We start from the raw sequence: 25,029 nt of genomic DNA, 5'->3' as shown, positions 1-25,029 counted from the left end.
TACTCATTCTTTCACAGAATCAAGGACTCCTTTCACTATCAGTGATTACATTTTAAAAATCATCTCCTTTGCATTATTTAGCCTATTTATTCTGAAACAGTTCTATAAATTAATCTTTATCTAAATGGGGTATGTTATATCCCTTAGAGAGCAAGAGAATTGTGTCAATTTAATCCCTGATATATGTAATCAAACTGTGTTAAGATTCTTTAGTGGGAAACAATTTTTGGTTTTATTTCAAGTTCTTGTTTGTGGGGTATGGCACCTCCATGGTATGTAAAAATATTATCTAGTAGAAAATTTAAAATTAAAAATTCACCTTGTTAAAAAATAAAACCTAACTGCTTCACCTAACAGCAAAAATAAATATCCTGGTCAAATTAATTAATTTCACAGCACATGTTCACAGCTGAGGATAGACCCATAAGTAGTGAACTTTGTTAGGTTTATACTGTGGTGGTAGCATATGGTTGATTTTGTATATTCTAATTAAGTTTCTGACAGAAAAATTAAATTGTTCAACCCATTCTGTACATCTAGATCAAATGGCTTCTTCCAGTAGTTACAATATATGTATAAGTGACTCGACTCATATTACGATAGAGCCTCAAATGCTGCCTACATTAAATTATACTCTCTGGGTACCTTTTTAAAAAATTGGCAATAAATGTAAAACATTTTGGGACTAGATTGTTTTGTTTACATATGAATGACTTTCTGATTCTCTGTAGACTTTGTGTTCTTGACTTAAGTGGTAAATCAAAGGTGTCTTCTCTGTTTACAATTGCTCTGTAGAAGTTTTGGAGGTCTATTACTGTAATACAAAGACCATTTTTTAAGGTTCTGGCATTATGCATTACCTTGTTGAGAAGTCAACTCACAACACAGATTGGATACGATATTGGTATTTTTTTGCCCTCATCCTTCTTTCAGTTTGTAATTCGATCCGGTTAGTGTACTTAGCAATATTAACGCTCCCATTTCTTTTATATGTATTGAATAAATGCCAGCCATGAAGGTTCATTTATTATTCAATGAAGTAAATAAAAATTAATCTAGATCTTTTCTTCAGAAAGAAATTCAACACAGTGGATTAAATAGTAAAAATTTATCAGAACTGTAGGAGATGACACTGGGGTCCTGGCATGAACTAAGTTGGGATCAAGGTCTCACCACCTCTGCTGTGGTGCAGAGGTGCAGAAACCGGACTCAGGATGAATGTTCTGTGCATATGCTTCTCAAAGTCCTTCCCTGTCCTGATTTGATGAATATAACTTTCAAAAAAATTTAAAGTTTTGCTTCTTACATTTATATCTCTAACCTATATAGGATATAAATGTTCAGGTATGGTGCGAGGTGGGAATATACTTTCCTTTTTATAGTAGATTAACTTCTCCCAGCACATTTATTGAATAACCATTGCATTTCCCACTACCCTGCAACACCTCCACTTTCATACAGAAAATATCTATATATCTATTCTTCTATTTCTTAGCTTTCCAAAGTGTTCAATTTGTTGATCCATGAACAATAATACAGTGTCTAAATTACTGCAATGTTTCACATAGTATCGAAGTCTAAAAGATCGCCCCCAAATACCAGCAACCACTTTATCATTTCAGATGGTGTTGGTGGGTCAGAAATTTGGGAGTGGTTCACAGCGGTATTTCTGGGTCAGGGCCTCTCATGAGGTTGCAGGCAGAAATTGGCTGAGCCTGAGGTCATTCTGAAAAGCTTCTTCACTCACATGCCTTGTACTAGGCTTGCAAGTCTTGAACAGTGAGGGCTGGAAGAACTAGTACTCCTTGAGGTCATAAGGGTGGGGCCCTAATCTGATGCAACTGGTATCCTAATAAGGAGAGGAGGGGACATTAGAGTTCTCTCTCTCACTCCTGTGCACAGAAGAAAGGCCATGTGAGGACAGTGTGAGAAGGTGGCCCATCTGCAAGCCCGGAAAAGAGGCCTCACCGGAAGCCAACCGTGTTGCCACCTTGATATCGGACTTCCAGCCTCCAGAACTATGGGAATATCAAGGTCTGTTTAAGCCTCCCAGTCTGCAGGATTTTGCTATGACAGCCCAAGCAGACTAATATGATGATGGTGGTGGTGATGATGATGATGATGATGATAAATAATCTAGATTTGGTGAATAAAGTCCTGAACTGAATCACCAAAATTCAGTTCAGGAAGATAATAGCTTCTCATCGAATCTTGAGATGAGAATAAGTTCCTAAGCCAGAACTTCTTGAAGGAATCATCACATATCCTTGAATAAATACCCTGTGATATCACCACAGACAGGGGGTGTATATCTTCATCCTAACCTTTCTCTAAGGCATCTGACATCATTTGTCAGGGTAACTATGCTCTGAAAAGAGAGAAATACTCAAACATTTCTGGAGATGCCATAAAAATGTTGCAAACTAATGCTCACTCCTGGGTGGCAAAATGCCACTGTGGGCCAATGGTCAGAAAGCAGACCGAAGGTGAAAGAATATTGGCCCAAAGCGATCACAGTGGGCCAGTTCTGCGGAGAAAGTTAGACTACTTATATTCTACAGGAATACATTTCCATTTTGGGTCCCTGATCCCTGGTGTTTAGTTTCATGGAATGATAGGCTGAGTAGAAGTATTTATAACTAATCTTCCTCTTCAAAACAGTAAGTAAAAAAACATTACCATATCCTTGGGCTACCAAAGAGATTTGATTTATTCAGGGAGTGAGTCTTACCACATTCCCACTGAATTTACTAGTTCGGCTTGGAATAAAATGGAGAGACAGGGTAACTATGTGGAAGATGGAATCCTAAAATAAATCTTAAATAAATTAGGTAAGCAAAACAATGTCTTTTGTTTGAATTATCCTTTAGCAAGTGAAAATATCAGCTATTCCATGCAGGAAAAAGATAAGTAGGTTGGGATATAAGAAACCTAAATTTGTACCCTTAATTTGTCACCATCAGACTTAAATTTTTTCCTCGTCACCATCTGAATGTGTAATTTCAGGAATGTTTCTTTCCTTCCCTGGCCTCAGTTTCTTCATATGAAAAATAAAAAGAATGAATTAGATACTCTTCAATAATTCATTCAATTCCCAATGTCTATGGTTAATGATTGATTAACCAAATTCTGGCCTCCATGTCCTTGACTTTTTGGGAAACTCCCATAGTAGACAATCAAACCCAAGACTAGTATTCTTCTTACAGTCAAAAATGGTACAACACTTTTTGGGACTTTTGATTTTGGAGAGCTCGTAAATCAGGCAGATAACACTGTGGAACTGAAATAGCAGAAACTGACTTTTGGTTCCACTGCTTACTAGTTACACCATCCTGGAAAAATGAAATAAATTATTCTAAATGTTAGGTTTTCCATCTATAAGTTCGGAGTAATGTACTCATCTTCTAGGGTTATTTTGAAATTAAATATGAGAGAGGATTGTAAACAGTAAATGCTTGATGTATGATACTACCTTTTAATAGCAAATTTAGGTCAAATTAGAAATGGACAGAGACCATAATATGTTATTAACTGACCAGACAAAATATATAAGTAATGATAATTCTAAATTCTCCAAAGAGAGGAGATGGACAATTCTCAGAGGAAGAAGTTGACGTATTTCAAATTCTCAAGTGTGTTTTGAATCTATTTGTTAATGTCTCCACAACTTAGGATGAGAAACAGTCTCTTCTTGAAGCCTTTGTTGAAAGATGAATATTAAAGAAGATTCATGCTAAGCACCTTGGTAAGATTTTACATAGGAGGTAATGTGGGGCCATGGTCAAGATCAAGACTTGAGGCCAGACAGACTTGAATTATATCTTTAGGTCTGTCCCTCACTAACTATATATCCTGGAACACAAGGTTTTCCTTCTCCATGTCTCAATTTTCCTATCTGTAAAATAGAAGGAAGAACCTTTCAACCACATATAGCTCTTTCTAAAAAATATTCAGTGAGGTATTTTACATTTTTTTGCATAATGTATAGCATATGTGAAACAGTCAATACTAATTTTTGATCATTACTTGTAATAATAATGGTTAACTTTCACACAGAACTTTATAATTACCAAATAATTCACACTCTTAAGAGGAAAGTAAGCTTAATTCTTTAGTCCTTAATTATCTCAGAACTGTAATATTTCTGCCACCACAAAAATAAAAAAGGAGGTGAGAAAGAGCTATTGGAACATTCAAAATGGTACTAAAATTTATTTAAAAAGTCTTTTCTAAAAGTAGAGTAACATATAATCATGCTAAAAAAATATAAAATACAGAGAGGTGAAAAATGAAAAAAATGTTAGTTTCAGCATTACAAAAAACCTATAAAATAATACTGTTTTTGCTTTGTTTACTTTCTGTATTTTTCATGCATAATTTTTCATAGTTATCCCTATACTTTTCCAACAAAAGCATAACATTTAACAATATAGTAACTGAGACTTTTTCTATGAATTAAAAGATTTTGGAGAAATGTTTCTTTAATTCCTGAAAGCAAAAAGGGGTGCCTTATTTAAATGCACTGAAATGACTTTTAGCTTTTATTAATTGATTGTGTAGCAGACGTTTCCTTTCTTGACTCGTATGTAGTTTGGCTCTTAATGAGGGAGAACACGGCTGGGAGGGACACCCTTGGTTGTTTCCTATGTGTTATTATATAGGAGAGGCTAGTGAAAACATCATGGCTATTGGTTGAAGATGTCGTTTCTGGTATCACATTTGAAAGCAATCAAAGCAAAGGCTTTCTCTCTGAGAGTTGAGATGATCGTATTTGATAAAGTGTAGCAGATAACTGGAGCCTCACTGCTTCCAAATTTTTAATCTCTCTCTTTTTTAAATGTTTATGTATTTATTTTGAGGTGGGGGAGTGGCAGAGAGGGAGGGAGAGCAAGAATCCTGAGCAGACTCCGCACTGTCAGTGCAGAGCCCCATGTGGGGCTTGAACCCACAGACTGTGAGATCATGACCTGAGCTGAATTCAAGATTCAGATGCTTAACTGACTGAGCCACCCAGGCACCCCTTTAATCTCTTTATGCAAGAAATAGCAGTCCCTTGCTTCCTGAAGTGATGGGAAACTGAGGTGGTTCTTTCAAGAGTAAGCATTTGGAATTCTATTCCCTACTTTAAGTATTCACTTAATCTTCAGAGCAAAATGTTAAAGCGCCTAACTCAGTGTACTAGTCACGAGGTGTGATCCAATGCTCCATCTTCCAGGGCATTCACACTTGGTTATGGGGCAGGTCACACACTTTGAAGTGCATATCTCTGATACTTTTAACATTTTCCCTCTTTTTCCTTAGAATATTGACTGTCCGTATCATAGATGAGGAGTTCTTTCAGAGAAGGCCCCTGTCTGCATCTCTCTTGGTAGCCCCTTCCAGCCCCTTTGCACATATTAGGGGCCGGATATATATATATATATACATATATATATATATATATATATGTATATATATATAGTTACTGAATTAACATGTAAATCAGTGAAAGTTTGGACAGTAAACCAATGAATTAACGGATGAATGAATGAATCATGGGTTCTGAGAAATAAGGGACTGATTTTCATAAAACTAAAAAATGGATTTGATCTAGTTGTGACAATACCACAACTATATCTTATTCGATAGCTTCTCTATTAATTCTCTACAATTTTTAGATGATATAATTACAAAGGTAAGCGAAAGACCCAAACAACCATGTTTGCAAGAGATAAAACATTGGAGTTTTTAAAGACTGGATTCTCTCTCTTTGGCTCACACAGGCTTAAACAGAAAAAATTGCTTCCTTTTCTCATCTATAATGATAACACCTGTTAATAGGCCTATCTTTTTCTTTTTTTTAAATGTTTATTGATTTTTGAGAGATGGAGAGCACACCAGCAGGGGAGATGCAGGGGGGGGGGGGCGAACACAGAATCCGAAGCAGGCTCCAGGCTCTGAGCTGTCAGCACAGAGCTGGATGCAGGGCTCGAACCCACAAGCTGTGAGATCATGACCTGAGCCAAAGTCAGACGCTCAACCGACTGAGCCACCCAGGTGCCCCTAGGCCTTTATTTTTCAATCTGGGGGCTGAAAAAAAGGAGCCTGGTTAGGCTCCTACAGTATAGGCATCCTAGTTTTCATATTTTTACCTGCAGCATTGATGCACATTCCTTGGCCTTCTTGGTAGCTATGCCTCTACTAGATTATTCTCACTAGTCCTTTTTCAGAAGGCACTGAAGCAGTGCTTTCTGGGATTTTAAGGGGAGAAACATTTGCTTGAGTATACACAATTACAGGTTAAAAGATCACTCTAGGGAAATGAAATCTGGAGACATGAAAAAGGAATGGAGAGTAGTGGATAGGTAGAGATCTTTTTTATTTTGTGGGGCAGGGAGGATACTGAGCAAAAAGGTAGGAAAAATGAATTTGAAGGGGAGAGTATCAGTGAATAACACCTGCAAGAAATCTATTTCTGTTGAAATATTATTTTTGACATTCATTTTAAAACTATAATCATGTGTAACAAACACTGTCTTTATCCGCTGAAGGCCAAGACTAACTAATAAATCTACTGTGGAGTGCATGTGTGAAATAGCTTACAAGCAATCACTTTGGTAAAGAAGAGAAAAGGACTCGTGCTAGGTGGTTAAAAACCATGCAGATAAATGACTGGCAATCACTCTTATTCTTTTTGAGTAATTCATTGCTTTAGGTGTTATAGATATGGCCTCATATTATATGGACTATAATATTAATAGTCGTAGTCCAGCGTCATCCTTTGTATCTCCTTTACGCCAGTTACTGGGATAGTAGCTGTTCTGCCCTCACAGATATCCTTTGAGCCAAGCATGTTCATTTTATGGTAAATAGTGAAGAGTTCCAGGGGTTAAATGCATTTTATAGAATTACCTTTGCTTGTTTATTTCAGCGTCACAACCCTTTGACTTACATTGAACAGCTTCCTTGCCCTTTCTACATCTTAAATATTTCATCTGTTAAATGAGGACGATAGCAGTGTCTGACTTCATTGTTGAATTAAAGATTAAATGTGTCTGGTACTTGATAAACAGGAAATCTTGACTGTGTTAGTAGTGACTTCTAGACATGAAATTGTCTCAGTAAATGACAACACTGTCTTTAGATGTTGTTGTCCAAAAATTTTTGGAGTAATTTTTACTCTCTTCTCTCTTTACGTCTATGGTAAGGCCATCCACAAATTCTATTGTATCTACCTTCATAATATATTCACCTCTACTCTTACCATACTGGTCCAAACCATCATTGCTTTTTAGCTGGATGGTTGTAGTAACCTCCCAACGAGTCTGCTTCTACTCTTTTTCTTCTCTGACCCATTCTGAGTCAGAATAATCCTCTTACAATGATCTGCAAGGCCCTACAAGATCTGTCATCAGCCAGTCTTTATTCATTCCTATCCTGTTACACTGCCTCCTTTGATCAACAGTATCAACCATGCTCCCTCCTCAGGGACTTTTCACTTGCTGGTCTCTCTATATGGAAACCTCTCTCCTTGGGTATCATTGCAGGTCCTTCCCCATTCGTTCAAGTTTGGCTTATGCAATCCCTTCCGAAAGAAGCCTTCTCTGACTGCCTTGGAGAAAATCATATACAGGGACCATGTATCATTTACCCTGCTTTATTTTTCTCATAGCAATTATTGTAACTTGACATAATGTATAGTTCTTTTTTTTATTTACTATTTTCTCTCTCTACTTACTAGAATATAAGCTTCACGAAAGAGGAAATTTTATCTCTTATTTTTACTGTTAAAGCTCCACTTCTGAGAGTGTTAGTATTTTGAAACGAACTTATACATGAATGACTCAGTAGACCATAAAATTATATTTCGTTGTGTAATCCTTCCCCTATACACACACACACACACACACACACACACACACACACCAGAGCCAAATTGATGTAATTTGTTCAGCAGCTTGGTTTCGCTGTGGTTGATAAGGGTACTTACATTAGCCAAGTCTGGGTGGGAATAGAATTAGGAGGTTAATAAAAAACAATTTAATAACATATTTTGATTCCATTTGTCTTCAAAGCAAGTTTTTTTAAAAAAATTAGTGCTTATTTATTTTTGAGAGAGAGAGAGAGAGAGAGAGCGAGAGAGACTGTGAGCGGGGGAGGGGCAGAGAGAGAGGGAGACATAGAATCTGAAGCAGGCTCTAGACTCTGAGCTGTCAGCACAGAGCCCTACACGGGGCCCAAACTCACGAACTGTGAGATCATGACCTGAGCTGAAGTCAGAGGCTTAACTGACTGAGCCACCCAGGTGCAAATTTTAAAGAAGACTTTTACAAATTGATTAAATAGAAGGAGATCCTCAAACAAAATAAAACAGAAAAACCCATGGTGAAATAACACAGAGGTTAAGAATATCTGGATTTTTATGAGTCTTTTAGCTTATTGCTCCTAAATATAATGGTCCCTATTCTCAGATCAAAAAGCAAGAGAATTTTTTAGAAAGTGAAACCATGACTCTTAGACAAAATGAACACATGAAAAAGATTTTATTTAATCATTAATTTATGAGAGAACTGGTAAGATTATAATCACCCAAAAGAAGAATCCAAAATATTACCCTTACATTATTCAATCAGGGATGTGTAATTCATCTACAAATAAATGCAGAACTGACTTTATCTAGAATGGCCAGGGAAGTCAATCAACCTTTCACCAAACAACATTTGCATTTCTATGGGCCAGAGTTATTAGCATTATTATCAGTTTTATAAATGTTATGAGTTATAAAATAGTTCAAGGCAGTAAAAGGCATAAATCCTATATAATCCCAAAGAGAGTGCTGCAGATAACACAAACTTTCACTGAAGATGCCCAATAATCTTTATGCTACATTTCTGCCTTATACTATATATATATATATTTTTTTTTTTTGTCTTTTTTGTCTTTCCAGGGGAATTCTACCAAACATTTATTTATTTATTTATTTATTTATTTATAAAAATGAAATTTATTGTTAAATTGGTTTCCATACAACACCCAGTGCTCATTCCAACATGTGCCCTCCTCAATACCCATCACCTACCCTCCCCTCCTCCCACCCCCCATCAACCCTCAGTTTGTTCTGACAAAATTTAATTTAGCAGCTATACATGAAAAGAAGTACAGATATTATAAATAAAATAAATTCATATAAAGGGAAAATGATTTTCACATTTATTTTTATTTTTTTTTTTTACAAAGGAAAGAACACAAATTTCCTGCATCCATTGGGGTCCTGAGATAACATACTTAAAATGAGAGATTAAAAATAGTTTAATTATGTTTATTTATCAAGGTATAGGTAGGGTTATGGGAAACCAATAAGGGATGAAAAAGCCATTACCACAATTAGACTTGAGAGAGCAAGGGCAGGGGGCAGGGGGAGTGATCACAGGAACCCAGAGGGTCCATCCCAAAGAGTTCTGCTTCAGTGAGTCACCCAGTGGTTGACAGACCACTGTCAATCGAACAATGCATACCCTGACATCCTTTTCTTCTCACCTGCTTTCTTACATTCAGCTGTTACTACCTATTGGCCAGAAGGTAAGAGATCTGGTTGAAAGAGACCAAGGAAAGCAGCTGCCCAGGGTGGGCACATTGAGAGTGGATCTGAAGGGGTGGAAAGACTACATCTAGTTTGCATTCCCACCATGTACTGCATTATTTTTTCCTTAGTAAGGGAGTAAACACTTTCATTTTTTGGAGTTAACTGGAAAAAAAGAAAACACAGAAGAAATAAGTAAAGAGTCTTCCAACTTATTTATTCATTTCATATTTATTGGACACCACAATAAGTCCGACACTGAACCAAGTGAACAAATAAAGGGGTGAACAAGCAGGCAGGTCTACTCCTCTGCCACTTATTTAAAGGGTTTTTAAATGCAAAAGAAGGTGAATTAGACTTAATCTTGCATCAACCATGTGTGGAACCAAACCAACAGTTGTACAGCTTTTTAAAAATATTTAATGAGTTTTTTAACATTTCTTACTGGCTGAGAAGCAATCAGGCTTATTATATGGTGACCTTCCTGTGCCTGGATGTCCTCTAGCAAAGACCCAGTGACCAGTTTTTCAGGTGTGGAACAAGGATTTTTGCATCCTTGTAAGAGGTTGAAGTCACTTCAAAAATTTGCTCTTTTTATAAAATAGAAAAAGCAAGTTTCTTTTCTTTGGCACACCATGAAAAAATAGCTTATGCTATTAAAATGCTTTGGACTTACCTAAAAACCCCACATATAGAGTTCTCATCACCTTGTCTTTGAAAATGCTGTCTTTACAGGTTAATTCTCCACTCCTGAATTCATCATCAGCTTTGAAATAAAAGAAGACAGGATGAATGTGACCGAATTCATTCTAATGGGACTTACCCAGAATCCTCAGATGCAGAGAATTCTATTTTTGGTGTTACTTATCATCTACATTGTCACTGTCACAGGCAACCTGCTCATTGTGGTCACTATAATCTGCAGCCAGACTTTGGACTCCCCAATGTATTTCTTCCTGGCATTCTTGTCTTTGATAGATGCATGCTATTCCTCCTCCATAGTCCCTAAAATGTTAGCTGATCTGCTCTCTGATTCAAAATCTGTGTCTTTCAGTGGCTGCATGACACAGCTCTTTGTAGAACATTTCTTAGGAGCTTCAGAGATTGTCCTCCTTGTGGTCATGGCCTATGACCGCTATGTGGCCATCTGTAGACCCCTGCACTACGTGACCATCATGAACCACCACACATGTCGCCTCTTTGTGGGGGTGTGTTGGGCAGTGGGTTTTCTCCACTCCATTGGACAGATTCTAGTTACTTTCTGGCTCCCATTCTGTGGTCCCAACGTCATGGATCACTTCATGTGTGACATTTTCCCCCTGTTACAACTTGCCTGTACTGACACTTTCCTTCTTGGCCTCTTGGTTGTTGCCAATGGTGGAGTAATTTCTGTGATCACCTTTGTGATGTTATTGGTATCCTATGTGGTCATCCTGTGCTCCCTGAAGACTCACAGCTCTGCAGGGAGGAAAAAGGCCCTCTCTACCTGTGGCTCCCACATCACAGTTGTTGTTTTGTTCTTCGTGCCCTGTATTTTTATGTATCTGAGACCAGTAGCTACTTTTCCCATGGATAAAGTCCTAACACTATTCTTTGCTCTTATTACTCCCATGTTAAACCCTGTCATCTACACAGTAAGGAATACAGAAGTAAAAAATGCCATTAGAATGTTATTAAACAGCAATGCAATTTCAGAAAATAAATGACCCACTACAAAGATGTTATTTCTTTCATGATCTTTTACATTTTTATATTTTATTACTTTTAAGACCTCATATCTCTCATGTGGCACAACACCTCTGCAAGCAGGTATTATTATGATTATTCCTATTTTACAGATGAAGGAAAATGAAGTTCAAAAACATTAAATAACCAGCCCAATGTCAGACAGAGCTAGTATGCAGCTCTGCCTTTTTCTAAATCCAAATTTGATGCTCTTTCAACCATTTCAAAGAGTATCAGAAAAAAGGCAGCATTTCATCAGAACTTCTCTTGTTTTGTAACAGACTTAAAAATGTTCCTTTCTAATTACAGAGCTGTGTAATGGCTTGTGTATATAAGCAGTTGGTACTCAGCTGAATTGCCTACTGGCCTAGGACAGTGTGGATACAATTTAGAAAGGAGGTATTTGCCAATACCCTCTTGGCACACACTTGATATATCTAATCTTTAAAATTATCCTGGGTTTCTTGTTCTGTTGGGTAAAAGTTGTCAGGAATTATAAAAATTAATTGTATTTAGACTGATGTGAAGATTTTAAAGTGTCTTCCCATGGTCACAACTTACAAAGTTGAATTCTTGTGTTTTTATTTTACAGAAAAAAAGTAGAAAATCAGAAAGGTTAAATAACTAGATCATAGAACATGCAAGCCAGCCTTGAGTGCAAATATTCGTACTCCGCATCCTGTGATCTTTTCATGATACAGGGGTCTGGGACTGGTATTTGATTATGGTTTGGTTTATAAAAATAGTTTTTGGTTATATGCCATAGAAAGTGACACTTTGAGTAATAATTATTAGTAAAATCAAATGTAATTATTTCCCAGAAACATGCAGTAAAATCATTTCACTATTAAAAAGTTGACTTTGCATTTAGTTCCTTGAATCTGGAATCCTCTCTGGAAACTGCTTTAGGAGAGCATTCATAAGAGATACGAAAAAATAGGAATCATTACTCAACAGTTGTCAAAGAAAGTATTTCTCAGCTGAACAGCTTAAGTTGCATGACTTTCTTGTGAATTAATTTTGGCTTTTTTCAAAAATAAAGTCTGTTAAAGAAAATGAAATCTGTGACCAAAATACAAATGTGTATGTATGTCATAGATGTATTTACAGCTTCCTCTTCTGACAGAAAGATCCAGCATCCCACCTCATGAGTGCCATATGTTTTATTGGAAAAAAATCAAGGGATTCCATGATGTAACAATATTTAGTCAGCATATTATGGTTATGAAAATGTAGAGTAAAAAAACATCAGCTTTAGGACCAGGAGACATGGGTCTTATTTCTCACTGTGCCATTATCTCATCCATGACCCAAACCAGCTCTCCTTATGTCTACCAGTAGTTTACCTGGGTAATTTAGAAGGTGATTCCAAGTTCCATGGTTCTGCCCATGCCCATTTTTTATTACTATGAGTATTGTTATATTCACATCTACTTCAGTTAAAAGTAAAATTGGAAGAGTCATGAGACCACAGCTCATCTCCCCCAAGTTTTGCATTTCTGACAAACAACTTAGAAGATGTCCTTCAAGGCTGAAGGGGTCTGTGGACTGGTAAGACAATGCGAGTTCTGCCCCTTTGAGAACACGTTCCTCTCCCCATTGAAATGCACGAAGCCACATGAAATGCATGAAGAACATTTTGGCAGGTACCTGATTTTTGTGAAATTAGTCCCTGAACCCATCAAACATCAGACCGTACCTCAACTAGTTTCTGGTCAACTGTGATATGAGCTATATTTAATTTCTTCTGCTTTCATTCTGGTTTATCCTTCTGATTTGAAACGCTGTGTTGCTGTCTCTCTGGGGGTTTGCAACCACTCTGCCTTTGGATTTACATTCTGGAAACACGCTTCCCTGGTATAGCTCCAGGAACTTCTCTTTTGAAAAATTACTTTCATGGGAAACCCTCAGTGATTTATATTTAACTCGTTGTTTTTTCATCTCATGCTACTGTAGGCCTTGGGAAACTGGACTAGACAGTAGTAGGGGTTCTAACGCAGTCTTTCCACTGACCACTGCAGCTAAGTGGAGGCTGGATGACCATTTAATGGGCATTGTGAATGGCACGCAATCTTTCATGACACTGGGCACAATGACCTTGTAAGCACATGCTAATTCTCTGATCTGACTGGTTTTCATCCCAGAGTTGAAAGACAAGTTCAAGACATTTTCACAGATGATCCTTCAGCAAAAAAAAAAAAAAAAAAATATATATATATATATATATTATGTATATATAATATATATATGTATATGTATATATAATATATATGTATATATTATGTATATATATACATATATATTGTATATATAATATATATATGTATATATGTATATATATGTATATATAATATATATATATATATATATATATATATATATATATTATAGCTCTTCAGGTTCAAATCCTCATTCAAACTGTCTTTGGTATGTACCATCACAGATATTACCATGGCACTATAATACTCAAGTGTCTAATCAAACTAGGTTTAGTCATGTTTTCTCAGGTACCTTAAACTGTTTTCCCCCATGACACATGTTGCTCTTAAGGACCCAACCCAGAGTTATGTACAATTACCTTTTCCTCTTACTAAAGAAAGCATATCTGAACATGGGTGAGTGTGCTTTTATACAGGAATATTTCTGAATGTAATTGAATAAAAATATCACTTCAAAAATTGATATTTATTTCTTTTAGTACATAACTGTAATATGCCTCACAGTTGGTGGCAGCATAAAGGTGTCATGACACTTGAGTTGCAAAACAATAATTTAGGGACAAGGATCCTGGCCCACAATTTAGAGGCCTGGCTTCTTGTTTCACCTTGGCAAATAGCATTCTTATTTCTTGTCTTATCTTTCCTTGTTATAAATACAGATAGATGCCTATTTCTTTTCTATTTCATAGGGATACTATGAGATTAAATTTATATGACTGAAATAAATACATGTTACCATCTTTGACTACAATTCAAGAATGGAATTATGTTCATTATTATCATTTTTATCTAATTTCAGAATTGGCATAAGAAAGAACCACTTTGAAGAAGTGTTGGAAACTTTAGCTGATATGAGGTACCAGTATTATAATAGGGTTCGTAACTATCACCTCATGTACATCTGAAAACAATATTTGAAAATTACCACCATGAATGGCAGACCAATCAAAAAACAAATATTATGGCTTGCAAGTTTAAAAAATCAGATAGTTATCCGTCTAAATGTTTAATTTTTACAATACCAAATATTCAGACTCTGTATTAAGCTCATTTTTTATCAAGCATACAAATTTATAAATGGTTGACTTAGTTTTCTCCTCTTGTCATGGTATTTTGTATTCATATAGATTCAAGGAAGAAATTAAAAATTAAAGACGAATGCTATAAAACTGATGTTCAGTTAAGTTACGTGCAATAATTGGGTTGTTGGCAAGATCTACTGATGATGGTGACATATCCCTGAGGTCTAATTAGCTATAGCTAATAAACTTCACAGAATGTGCCTACCGACAGGGTGGATAGTTGTGCTTGTGAGACTCAAGAGAAAGGTGCCGTTTATAAATCAGCAAAGACACAATGTAGCTGGGCTAGTTTGTATTTTCAATCTTACCACCTGACTTATTTCTTGGTGAACTACCAGCTGCCTGAGACCCTGGCCATGGAGCTATGTCAGGCAAGTTCATAGGTGAGATTTTTTTCCCCCCAGAAAATATATAATTATAGAATCTTAGGTTTAAATGGATCTTGTAAATCATAAAATCACCTCTTACCCCCTCCCCTGGTTAATCTGACATTTAAATGTCTTCTGCAGCAGGTCAAACCACAAAAGATGGAATCAACTACAATACTACCAATTTAGAAGTAAAAATATTTTGGGATCTTTTTTTCTTATTTATTTATTTATATGCATATTTAAATTAGTTAGAATCATGTTATATATTCAAATTTGCGTCCAGAATTTCCCCCAACTATTATTACAACATAATAATTTTGCTTTGATATTGTGCAAATGTTTAAAAACATCTCTGTTACAAATGACATATTATTCAGAGAGGTGCACTGTATTTTGCCTATCCATTTCTCTGATGTTGGACATTGTATGCAGTTTTTAATTTTCCACAGTTCTTAATAATTGTGTTGAACATATTTGTACATAATGGTTTTTCTCTTTTAAAAATATTGTTATTTGGGTTTTATTGCTAGAAGGAATATTGTAGATTCAAAGAATACCGCCCCAAATAATTTCTACTTCTTCATAGCTAGTTATAAATCACTGTTATTAATTACATCTTATTCTTACTTACATGCACTATTGTCTCTTCTAATCTTCCGGGGAAGTCCACCTCAGAATAAGGGACTACTTGATTTTGCTATGAGGTTGCTACACTTGGTTTTCACATATGAATAACATTTTCATCGTGGATAATTAAAAACGTAAACTCTTTATCCATTTACCTTTGGAAGGAAAAGAAATGTGTTCCTGCAGGATAAATTTTGTTATATTTATGTTTTCTCCCTTGTTTCATTTGAGAGATTTATGTCCCCACATTTCCTCGTTCCATTAATAATGCAAGATCCTGCAAGCAGGAATGATGGGTGATGGATGCTTTGGGGGGATGGGAAGGGAGGGCGCAAGAATGCAGGTAGGAGGAGCATGAAGGAGTGGGGGAGTCTCATGAATGAATGCGCTGCTACTGTTTGGTAATAAAGTGTTGGGGGAGGGGTTACTAAAGGCATTTATTTAATGTTTATTTATTTCTGAGACAGAGAGAGACAGAGCATGAGTGGGGGAGGGGCAGAGAGAGACAGAGACACAGAATCTGAAGCAGGCTCCAGGCTCCGAGATGTCAGCACAGAGCCCGACGCGGGACTCGAACTCACGGACCATGAGATCACTACCCGAGCCGAAGTCGGATGCTCAACCGACGGAGCCACCCAGGCACCCCTACTAAAGGCATTTAAACGGGGACGCTTTTTATGACTTTATGTTGACAAACACATTTATATACATAAGAAGCGTCCAGTAAGTATTTGTTGAATAAGTGAACATATGATACACACTTAAAGTAATAGATTTTATATATTTGTGTGTGCATGTTTACACACACACACGTATATATGTATACACACACACACACACACACACATAACCTATCTTATCTAACAGACTCTGTTCTCCACATGAAATTTTTATTTTTAAAAACTTTTATCTTTTATTATTATTTTTTAAAGTGTTTATTTTTTGGGTCGCCTGGGTGGCTCAGTCGGTTAAGCATTGGACTTCAGCTCACGTCATGATCTCGGGTTCATGAGTTCCAGCCCTGTGTCAGGCTCTGCCCTGACAGCTCAGAGCCTGGAGCCTGCTTCAGATCCTGTGTCTCCCTCTTTCTCTCTCTCTCTCTCTCTCTCTATGCTCCTTCCCCACTTGTGTGCTCTCTCTCTCTCTTTCTTTCAAAAATAAACATTAAAAAAGTGTTTATTTTGAGAGAGAGACTGCACATGCAAGTCGGGGAGGGGCAGAGGAAGAGGGAGAGAGAGAATCCCAGGTAGGCTCCACACTGAGGGCAGCACCTGGCATGGAGCCCGATCCCATCACCCTGAGATCCTGACCCGAGCTGAAATCAAGTCAGACACTTAACTGACTTACAGTTGTAAGTTAACTCAGTTGTTACAGTTGTAAGTCAGTTGTAACTGAGTTACAATGTATAAGGTCACAGGCAGAGAGGAGGGCTCAGAAGCATGGGCCACTGAAATGACTTTGTGAAGTCACTTAGGGTTGGAACCCGGAAAATCCCACTTGTGTTTAAAACCCAGGGTTTTCTCCGTAAATTACACATCAGGAGCTGCCCTTTGGGTGTTTATAAGCGGCAGGTGGGAGGTGTATGAAGAGACAGAGCATTGCGGAGGAAGAAGGAATGAAGACAAACGCCGAGGCAAGGAGTGCCCAGAACACGCGCTACAGTTACAGTGACTGTTTTTGTACCATGAAATTCAGACTACAATCCTTTCATGGATTAATAGGTATCTCTCTTTATCCCTCTGTAGGGAATTCAGGCCCCAGGAGGGTGTTCCTTCTTGAATGGATAGCCTCACACCTCCGAACAATGTGACTGAATTTTTTCTCTTGGGACTCACGCAGAATCCACGCTTGCAGAAAATACTCTTCGTGGTTTTTTTGTTCATTTTTCTATTTACTGTGCTTGCCAATCTGCTCGTTGTCATCACCATCTCCCTCAGCCCCACACTTTCCGCTCCCATGTATTTCTTTCTTACTTACTTGTCTTTTATAGATGCCTCCTACACCTCTGTGACCACCCCCAAAATGATCATCGACCTGCTGTATCAGAGGAGAACCATCTCCTTGGGTGGCTGCCTAACTCAGCTCTTTGTGGAGCACTTCCTGGGAGGATCAGAGATCATCCTCCTTATTGTCATGGCCTATGATCGCTATGTGGCCATCTGCAAGCCCCTGCACTACACAACCATCATGCGACAGGGGCTCTGCCGCCTCCTGCTGGCGATGGCCTGGCTAGGGGGGATCCTGCATGCCGCTGTGCAGACGCTTTTCATGGTCAGCTTGCCCTTCTGTGGTCCCAACGTCATTGACCACTTCATGTGCGATCTCTTCCCTCTGCTGAAACTTGCCTGCAGCGACACCTACAGGTTGGGAATGGTGGTGGCGGCCAACAGTGGGGCCATGTGCTTGCTCATTTTTTCCATGCTACTCATCTCGTACATAGCCATTCTGAGGTCCCTGAATTCCCACGGCTCCGAAGGACGACACAAAGCCCTCTCAACATGTGGCTCCCACTTTGCCGTAGTTGTACTTTTTTTTGTGCCTTGCATATTCACCTACATGCGTCCTGTGGTCACCTACCCTGTGGATAAGCTGGTGACTGTGTTCTTTGCAATCCTCACTCCCATGTTAAATCCTATCATTTATACAGTGAGAAACACAGAGGTGAAAAATGCCATGAGGAGTCTGTGGAAGAAGAGAGTTAGTTAGGCTGTTCATAATGCCAAGGAAGTGATGGTATATATAAATAGGGAAGACTATATCTGTCATAAAGTATGAAAGAGAATCAATAAATTTTGCAGATGGCTGACAGAAAAAGTCCCACATACTAACATTTATTAAACACTCAATAGTGGCTAAGCCCTTTGATAGGTGCTTTTGATAGTTTTTAATGTACTTTACCAAAGCGTCAGTGTTCGTAGATTCAAGGTATGCAATGGAAAAGACGACTATAAATCCCAAGTTTGGTTATGATAGAGTATGTTTTTCTCCAGAGTCTTACTGTTACTTTACCAAATTTTTCATACATATGTTACTTGGATGAAATCGTTTTTTCCATAGGACTTTTTTTTTTTTTTTTTTTTTTTTTTTTTTTTTTTTTTTGCTTCACCTATGGTGAAACAGAAAATAGAAATTCTTAGGTAGATATATGTGGACGGGACAGTTGGGGAGTGAAACTGCTGATGTTTTTTAGCCCTATGAATGTACCAAAGGCAAAAGGGAAAACACACACAAAAGGAAGGGAATAATTCATAACCTAGTTCTAGTTTAGGGTGTTTTTTTTTTTTTTTTTGGCACAAAAAATAAGCCAGAAATGTTGAAATCACTCTGAATTTGGTCTCATCTTTAAAAATACCCTTATAAAAAAAATAAAAAAATAAAAAATAAAAATACCCTTATGACTCATACTTTATTTTTTTTAAATATTTTTTACTATAAAGGAATTTTTTTCTTTCTCCTTACCAAAACCTGAGCCATTTGAAACAACAACAGTAAACATTATTTTATTTAACCTTAACAAAAGGACATATGATTAGGTTCTAAAGCTTTTGTTCGGGAGGTTGTGATACATACATTTATATTAAATGAACATTTTATTACTTATCAGGCATATTCAGCTCAGGTGATTTATCCGCATCCAAAATCGGTAGTTCCAATGTTACTGTCCTCATTTTACAGAGAAGCAAATCGGTGACAAGAGAGGTTTACTAATTTACTTGCCTCAGGTCACACGTCTACGAGTTTCAGCTGCAACACTTGAACACGGGTCTTCCAGATCTCAGTCCTACTTTCTTTCAGATAAAACACAGTCGTCTGAAGCATTTATATCTATGGATAAGACATTTTTCTGCAGGTCTTGGTCATTCACTTTGTCCTTCAAGAAAGACGGTGTCAAAATTGGTTGTAGCCTTGTCTTCCATATAGAGATACGTTTACGCAATAACACTCTTCTGTGCACATGGAATCTTCCGGGTCATTCTCTTTTACTACGCAGCACTTTACGAAACAAAGCTTCTCTGACTGTAAGGCTCCAACTTGTGTTACTTCCCACAGAGGTCCCTTTCTCACACTCGCTGGTCATCTGGACTTAACATCTTAATTTGACCGCATGGTAATGCCAGAGCACGGTCTATCTTTTCTCGGGGGTGACTGTGTGTCCTAGTTTATGCCTGGCTGTCTCAAATCATAAGGCATAGAACATTTTCCCACAAAGTCGAGGCCCGGAAGATGATCTAACAGCGCTTAATCTATTAAAAGGGATCAAGTTTGCAATTGCTGGTGGCAATTAAGCACAACAGACTCCAGACCAAACAATGTGTGGTTCAGTTTGACAGATAGGAGCCAGGGGTAAGAACAGGGAGAGTATTGAGTAAATGTTTCTACATTGAGACAAAAGGGGAGATTGAAAGAGGGAAGCTACAGCCAACGATTGTGTCTTAGGGCTGTACCACGTGAGAAGATTAAAGAGGCACAGATTATAAATTGTCAACGGCAAACTTGACAGGCATTAAGACCTGAAAGGAGAAATGTAAGACGGTCTAAGACTGTCTCCTGTTGTCAGGAGACTGTTGAGGGAGGCTTGCTGGTTTGGGAGTAATTTCAAGGAATGTTAAGGTAATCCTTTGCAAAGAATCTCATCATCGAGATTCTCTCATGAAGGCCAAGTGCCGTCTGATTATTTCTGATACTTAAAACAACAGGAGGGAAAGAAGTATATGTACTCTGAAAAATTAATAAGACACATAATGGTCGTATCTGTTGTACAAGGAGACTTTGGTTTATGTGGACTTCGGTGAGACTATCAGGCAATAAGTGAGGGGAGTGAGCTAACTCTTGTTGAAGACCAACTGTGACGCACACATTTTGATAGCGCTTTACGAGCTGTAAGTCTCTTTATGCAATACGTTTTATTCGATGGATCTTTACACTATTTATGCAAAAAAAAATGCGATTCAATAAGGGTTAAGTGTCAATATCAAGACTTTTAGGCTCTGCCTCCTCTACTCTTCCCACTTCCCACTATTCCTTGCTGGCATGAAGTGAAATAACCAAAACGAGAACTACTCATTGGCCACACTGTGAAGATTGTCCGTGAGGTATTTTTTCCCCCTTATTTGGGGGTCACTTTCTTCCCTTCAGCCTTCCCCTGAGCCTGGTTTCCCAGGCTACCTGTACTCTCTTGATTCTCCTTGTGTCCGAGAAAAGCCACTTGATGATCTCATGTCCACAGATGTATTTCCTTTCATGGACATCATGAAAAGTGGGATGTAACGGGCTCAGGAAATGAAATTCAAATGGTTGCATTTGCAAGACAGTGAATGAAGTATGGGCGAGAAAGATATTTGAAAGAAAAACAAGCAATTCAATCGTTGAGGAGACTGATAGTCTGGGCATGAGGGTAGTGTTGTCAAGCACTTAATGTCGTTTCTCTAGGGCTTTTACAATCGCTGTTCCATGTGTGAATATTTATTGCTTGAAAAATGACTCCAAAGTCAACTCAGTTTAGGAAATTCTTATTTCCTTTATTAAAAAAAAATACTATTTAATTCCCACAGTGTGCCAGAGAGTTCTAGGGGCTTGGTATAAGACGTTGACTAACACAAACAGGTTGTGTTTGTGTGGAACTTAAATTACAGTGGGGAGCAGATGGTTAATAAGCAAGTGAACAAATGAATGAAAAATGTAATTGTGTTGGTAATAGGTATGATGAAAAACATTATATTAAGGAGGTGGTGCAGAAGAGAAGAACTGGATATAGATGTGTGTACTTGTTCGTAGCACAACTAGGATTTCAGACACGCTCACATTTAACCACATTATTTACCTTCACCCCTTTCTTTATGTTTTCATTTTATTATTTTTTTTTTTTGAGAGGGAGACAGAACATTCGCGTATGAGTGGGGGAGGGGCAGAGAGACACAGAATCTTAACAGGCTCCACACCCAGCATGGAGCCCAACGCGGGGCTCAATCTCATGACCCTGAGATCATGACCTGAGCCAAATTCAAGACTCAGATGCTTACCTGACTGAGCCACCCAGGGCCCCCCACCTTTCTTTTTGTAAGTAAGCTTTTTCATATGCTTTTGCAAAGGGTAAAGTATTCTTCGCTCAGGTAAAAACAATTTCTTGGGGAATAAAAATATCTTAACGTGTTTTTATATATAAAGCACAGATATACATAAGGTACATACATGGATAATATATCTGTGGTGTTAAAATTTTAGTGAGGGTAATTAGAATGTCTACAATGGTGCCTTAGGAGGGCAATAATGAAAAATAAAAAGATTGAGAAGCTTCCCCTAACCTACATATCAAAGTGGTTAGGTAAGAACATGAAGTGATTCTAAGATGTTAGTAAAAATAATCCAAGTGCGGAAGATGGCCCATCACCTTTGTGGGTCATACTCAATAAAACTGAGAGACTCTTCCTTTTCTGGAGACTTCCTCAGGAGACTGTTGTATTCTGTGTACTATGTTGTAAATGTAGCATATTGATATTTTTCACTATTGAAGGTGGAAAAAGAATGAAGGCTATCATTCCAAATATTTCTAAATTGAAAACATGTTATTTGAGAGTACTATTGTTATGGAGTGAGAAAGAATTGAGTCCTTCTTTTTTTCTGGCTGAGGTACATTGTTTAAAATCCTTAATAATGGCAACTGTTCTGCAGTTAGGTGTGACAATTTTAATAATAGTCTTAAAAGATGAAGGGGACACCAGACTAAGTAGTGGAAAAACTTGGTTCCAGGATTTGCTAGGTGTATTGGCTTTTCTTCGTCTAGGTTATTAGGCAGATGGATGGTTGTGTGGCCATTCTGTTACTGAAGAAGAGAGGTTACGTTGGGAGCAGATAATTGAATGGTTCATACCAGGATCTGGGGTTGTGTTTGTGGAGCATCAGCCTGGCCTGTCTCCAGTGAAGTTCTGCCCTGGAGAAAAACAGATCCTTGTAGGGGTGGATAGGAATTCAGTGGTACGGTGATTAGCTCCCCAGTCAGTAGAGACACAGCCTCAAGGGGACACAATTGGAATGATACAAGTCTGCACACGTGGAAATTCTGTGCCATTGGAAAATGGCGCTCTGCCCTCTTAGCTCAAGACTATTGTCCGAAGGAAAACATCTTATTAATAGTGTTTCTTCTAAGATGCGGATTGGAAACTCTTTACAAATTAAGCTCAAAATATAGCCAAATGGCAGGGACAGCTCCATGCATGATTTTGTAAATAGCTTAGCTGTCTTTTTTTTTTTTTTTTTTTTTTTTTTTTTATTTTATTTTTTTTTTTATTTGGCAACCTTTCTTATTTAGATGAAATTTGAGTTTCTCTGCCATCTACAAGGATTGTTTCCTATTTAAATTCTTGGACACTTAGAGCATCTGTTGTAAATCTTTCATCCAAAATCATGAGAAACTCTGGTCCTATAGAAATAGCTCCCCATGAAATGATTAGACGATGTGCCTGCAGTGCGTGTCCTGATTTATTTGCCTGTATGCTTTGATCTGCTCAATGGAAACTCTAATAGGTCATGATTTGTAGCTATTTTGTAGATGAAAGTTCATGTAAGTACATCCTGGGTGGGGCCAGACTTTGGTTACCCTGACATTATCCTGGAGAATTTACTTGTACAATCTCTGCCTTCTACCTTCTGGAACCATCGGGTAACTGGCTTTTGGAGGTCAAAGGATGACATCAGGTCGAGCACTGAAGGTGACTTCAACAAGTTACGTGAGTATTAAACATGTTCTTCTTAATTTGAACTACTCCTTTGAAATTGTTGAACTAATTGAATCATTTTTTACACATGTACAATAATACTTAAAATGTGTCAGTAGTTCAACGGTTTTGTCTCTACACGCAAATTTGTGTCTTCAGAATGGAGAGCCTTAACCTATCAACACTTTTGATGGGATTTGCTTTAATCTCTTTTAGCAAATTATCAAAATGTAAGTGTCTGCCTAATCCAAGTCATGAGATTAGTAACTATGAGAGTGTATTTATGTTTTAGGGATGTGCTCTTAGGAAGGGGAGGAACAGGAATAGCTGGTAAGTCTAGGATGGTTTTAGAGAGATTTTTATGTTTCCTTTTTTTCATGCAACTCTGTGTGTGTGTGTGTGTGTGTGCACATGAATACACATATATATGTATATATTACACGTTTCTGCTTTCTTCTTGTGCCAACTGCTTTTAGCCTTGATTTTCCAATAACCTTTGAGAACGAATTTACATGGTGCTTTATTCCCGATTTAGTTTAATGATACTTCAAATGTTTGGTTTCATTTTTTTCCAGTGTTTATTTTTGAGAGACAGAGAGAGAGAGAGAGAGAGAGAGAGAGAGCACCAGTGGGGGAAGGGCAGAGAGAGAGGGAGACACAGAATCTGAAGAAGGCTCCAGGCTGTGAGCTGTCAGCACAGAACTCGACGCGGGGCTCGAACCATGAGACCATGACCTGAGCTGAAGTTGGATGCTTAACCTACTGAGCCACCCAGGCGCCCTGTTTGGCATTCAGTTTTAATGTAAAGATGAATTAGATTTAAAGAATATATTTATATAAAACATATATTTATATAAGCACATACACATTTATATGTGAGCAGCTCTGTCCACTGCAGGGTGTTAGTGTTGGTGCTGAAGGTGATGCTGATATGATTTGCTCGGGGATGGGGTCGTGAAATCAAGAAAGGTTCTTCAGGGATTCAGCCCCCTCCCACTGGAAACATCCCTAGAGAACATTAAGTTTTGTATCTACAATGGTATAGTAATTTCCAACCCATAGAGGTGCTGTTGTAGATAATTCCTTCTCCACTCATCTCACAAGGAAAGCAAAATGAATTAGGAAGACTTGCTGACAAAAATAATCCTTTTAAAGCTCTTAATTAGAGACATTCTACTGATGATGCATATGTTCTGGGTACAGATATTCTGAGAAATACGGGGCTATTGATTGCTCGTTAAAAAGGACAACTCAGGGACATCCATAAACGCATTTCTTGTGGTCCAGGATTTTACTGAAGAAATTATTCGGCTCCATAAGACATTCACACACTTAGAAACATGAATCAGCCATAACTTGGATTCAAATACAGGTTCTATCATTTATTAACTGTATAGCCTTACACAAGTTAATTATTCTGTTTTTTCTCAGCCATAAAATTTGTCTAAACAGAGCCAGATGTGAGAATTAAATGAGAAAACATGTATTACGTACTAGCAAAATACGTGGTATGCAGCACATGCTAAATTATTACTATTATTTTGATATTTTGTGTATAGACTATATATCTCTACATCGATATCACAGTGCATATAGGGGAGCCTGGGTGGCTCAGTCAGCTGAGCATCTGACTTCAGCTCAGGTCATGATCTCGCCGTTTGTGGGTTTGAGCCCTGCATCTGGCTCTGTGCTGGCAGGTCAGAGCCCGGAGCCTGCTTCGGATTCTGTGTCTCC

At 37.8% G+C, this 25,029-nt stretch overlaps 2 protein-coding genes across 2 annotated transcripts; both read left to right on the top strand.

The window, feature by feature from the left end:
* The first annotated feature begins 10,332 nt into the window (after positions 1-10,332).
* Positions 10,333-11,265, top strand: LOC125916331 (olfactory receptor 4C46-like). Its single transcript, XM_049622487.1, has one exon. It carries the CDS (start codon positions 10,348-10,350, stop codon positions 11,263-11,265), a length of 918 nt encoding a protein of 305 aa, XP_049478444.1. The 5' UTR covers positions 10,333-10,347.
* Positions 11,266-17,362: 6,097 nt separating this feature from the next.
* Positions 17,363-18,417, top strand: LOC125916320 (olfactory receptor 140-like). The gene has a single exon (XM_049622481.1). It carries the CDS (start codon positions 17,363-17,365, stop codon positions 18,287-18,289), a length of 927 nt encoding a protein of 308 aa, XP_049478438.1. The 3' UTR covers positions 18,290-18,417.
* Positions 18,418-25,029: the final 6,612 nt, after the last annotated feature.

Source organism: Panthera uncia, chromosome D1 (assembly GCF_023721935.1).
Source record: "Panthera uncia isolate 11264 chromosome D1, Puncia_PCG_1.0, whole genome shotgun sequence".
NCBI classification, from domain to species: Eukaryota; Metazoa; Chordata; class Mammalia; order Carnivora; family Felidae; genus Panthera; species Panthera uncia.
This window is presented reverse-complemented; position numbering and strand designations above follow the sequence as displayed.

Coding starts and splice junctions, on each gene's coding strand:
- LOC125916331 (XM_049622487.1), top strand. CDS start 10,348: ATGAATGTGACCGAATTCATTCTAATGGGACTTACCCAGAATCCTCAG.
- LOC125916320 (XM_049622481.1), top strand. CDS start 17,363: ATGGATAGCCTCACACCTCCGAACAATGTGACTGAATTTTTTCTCTTG.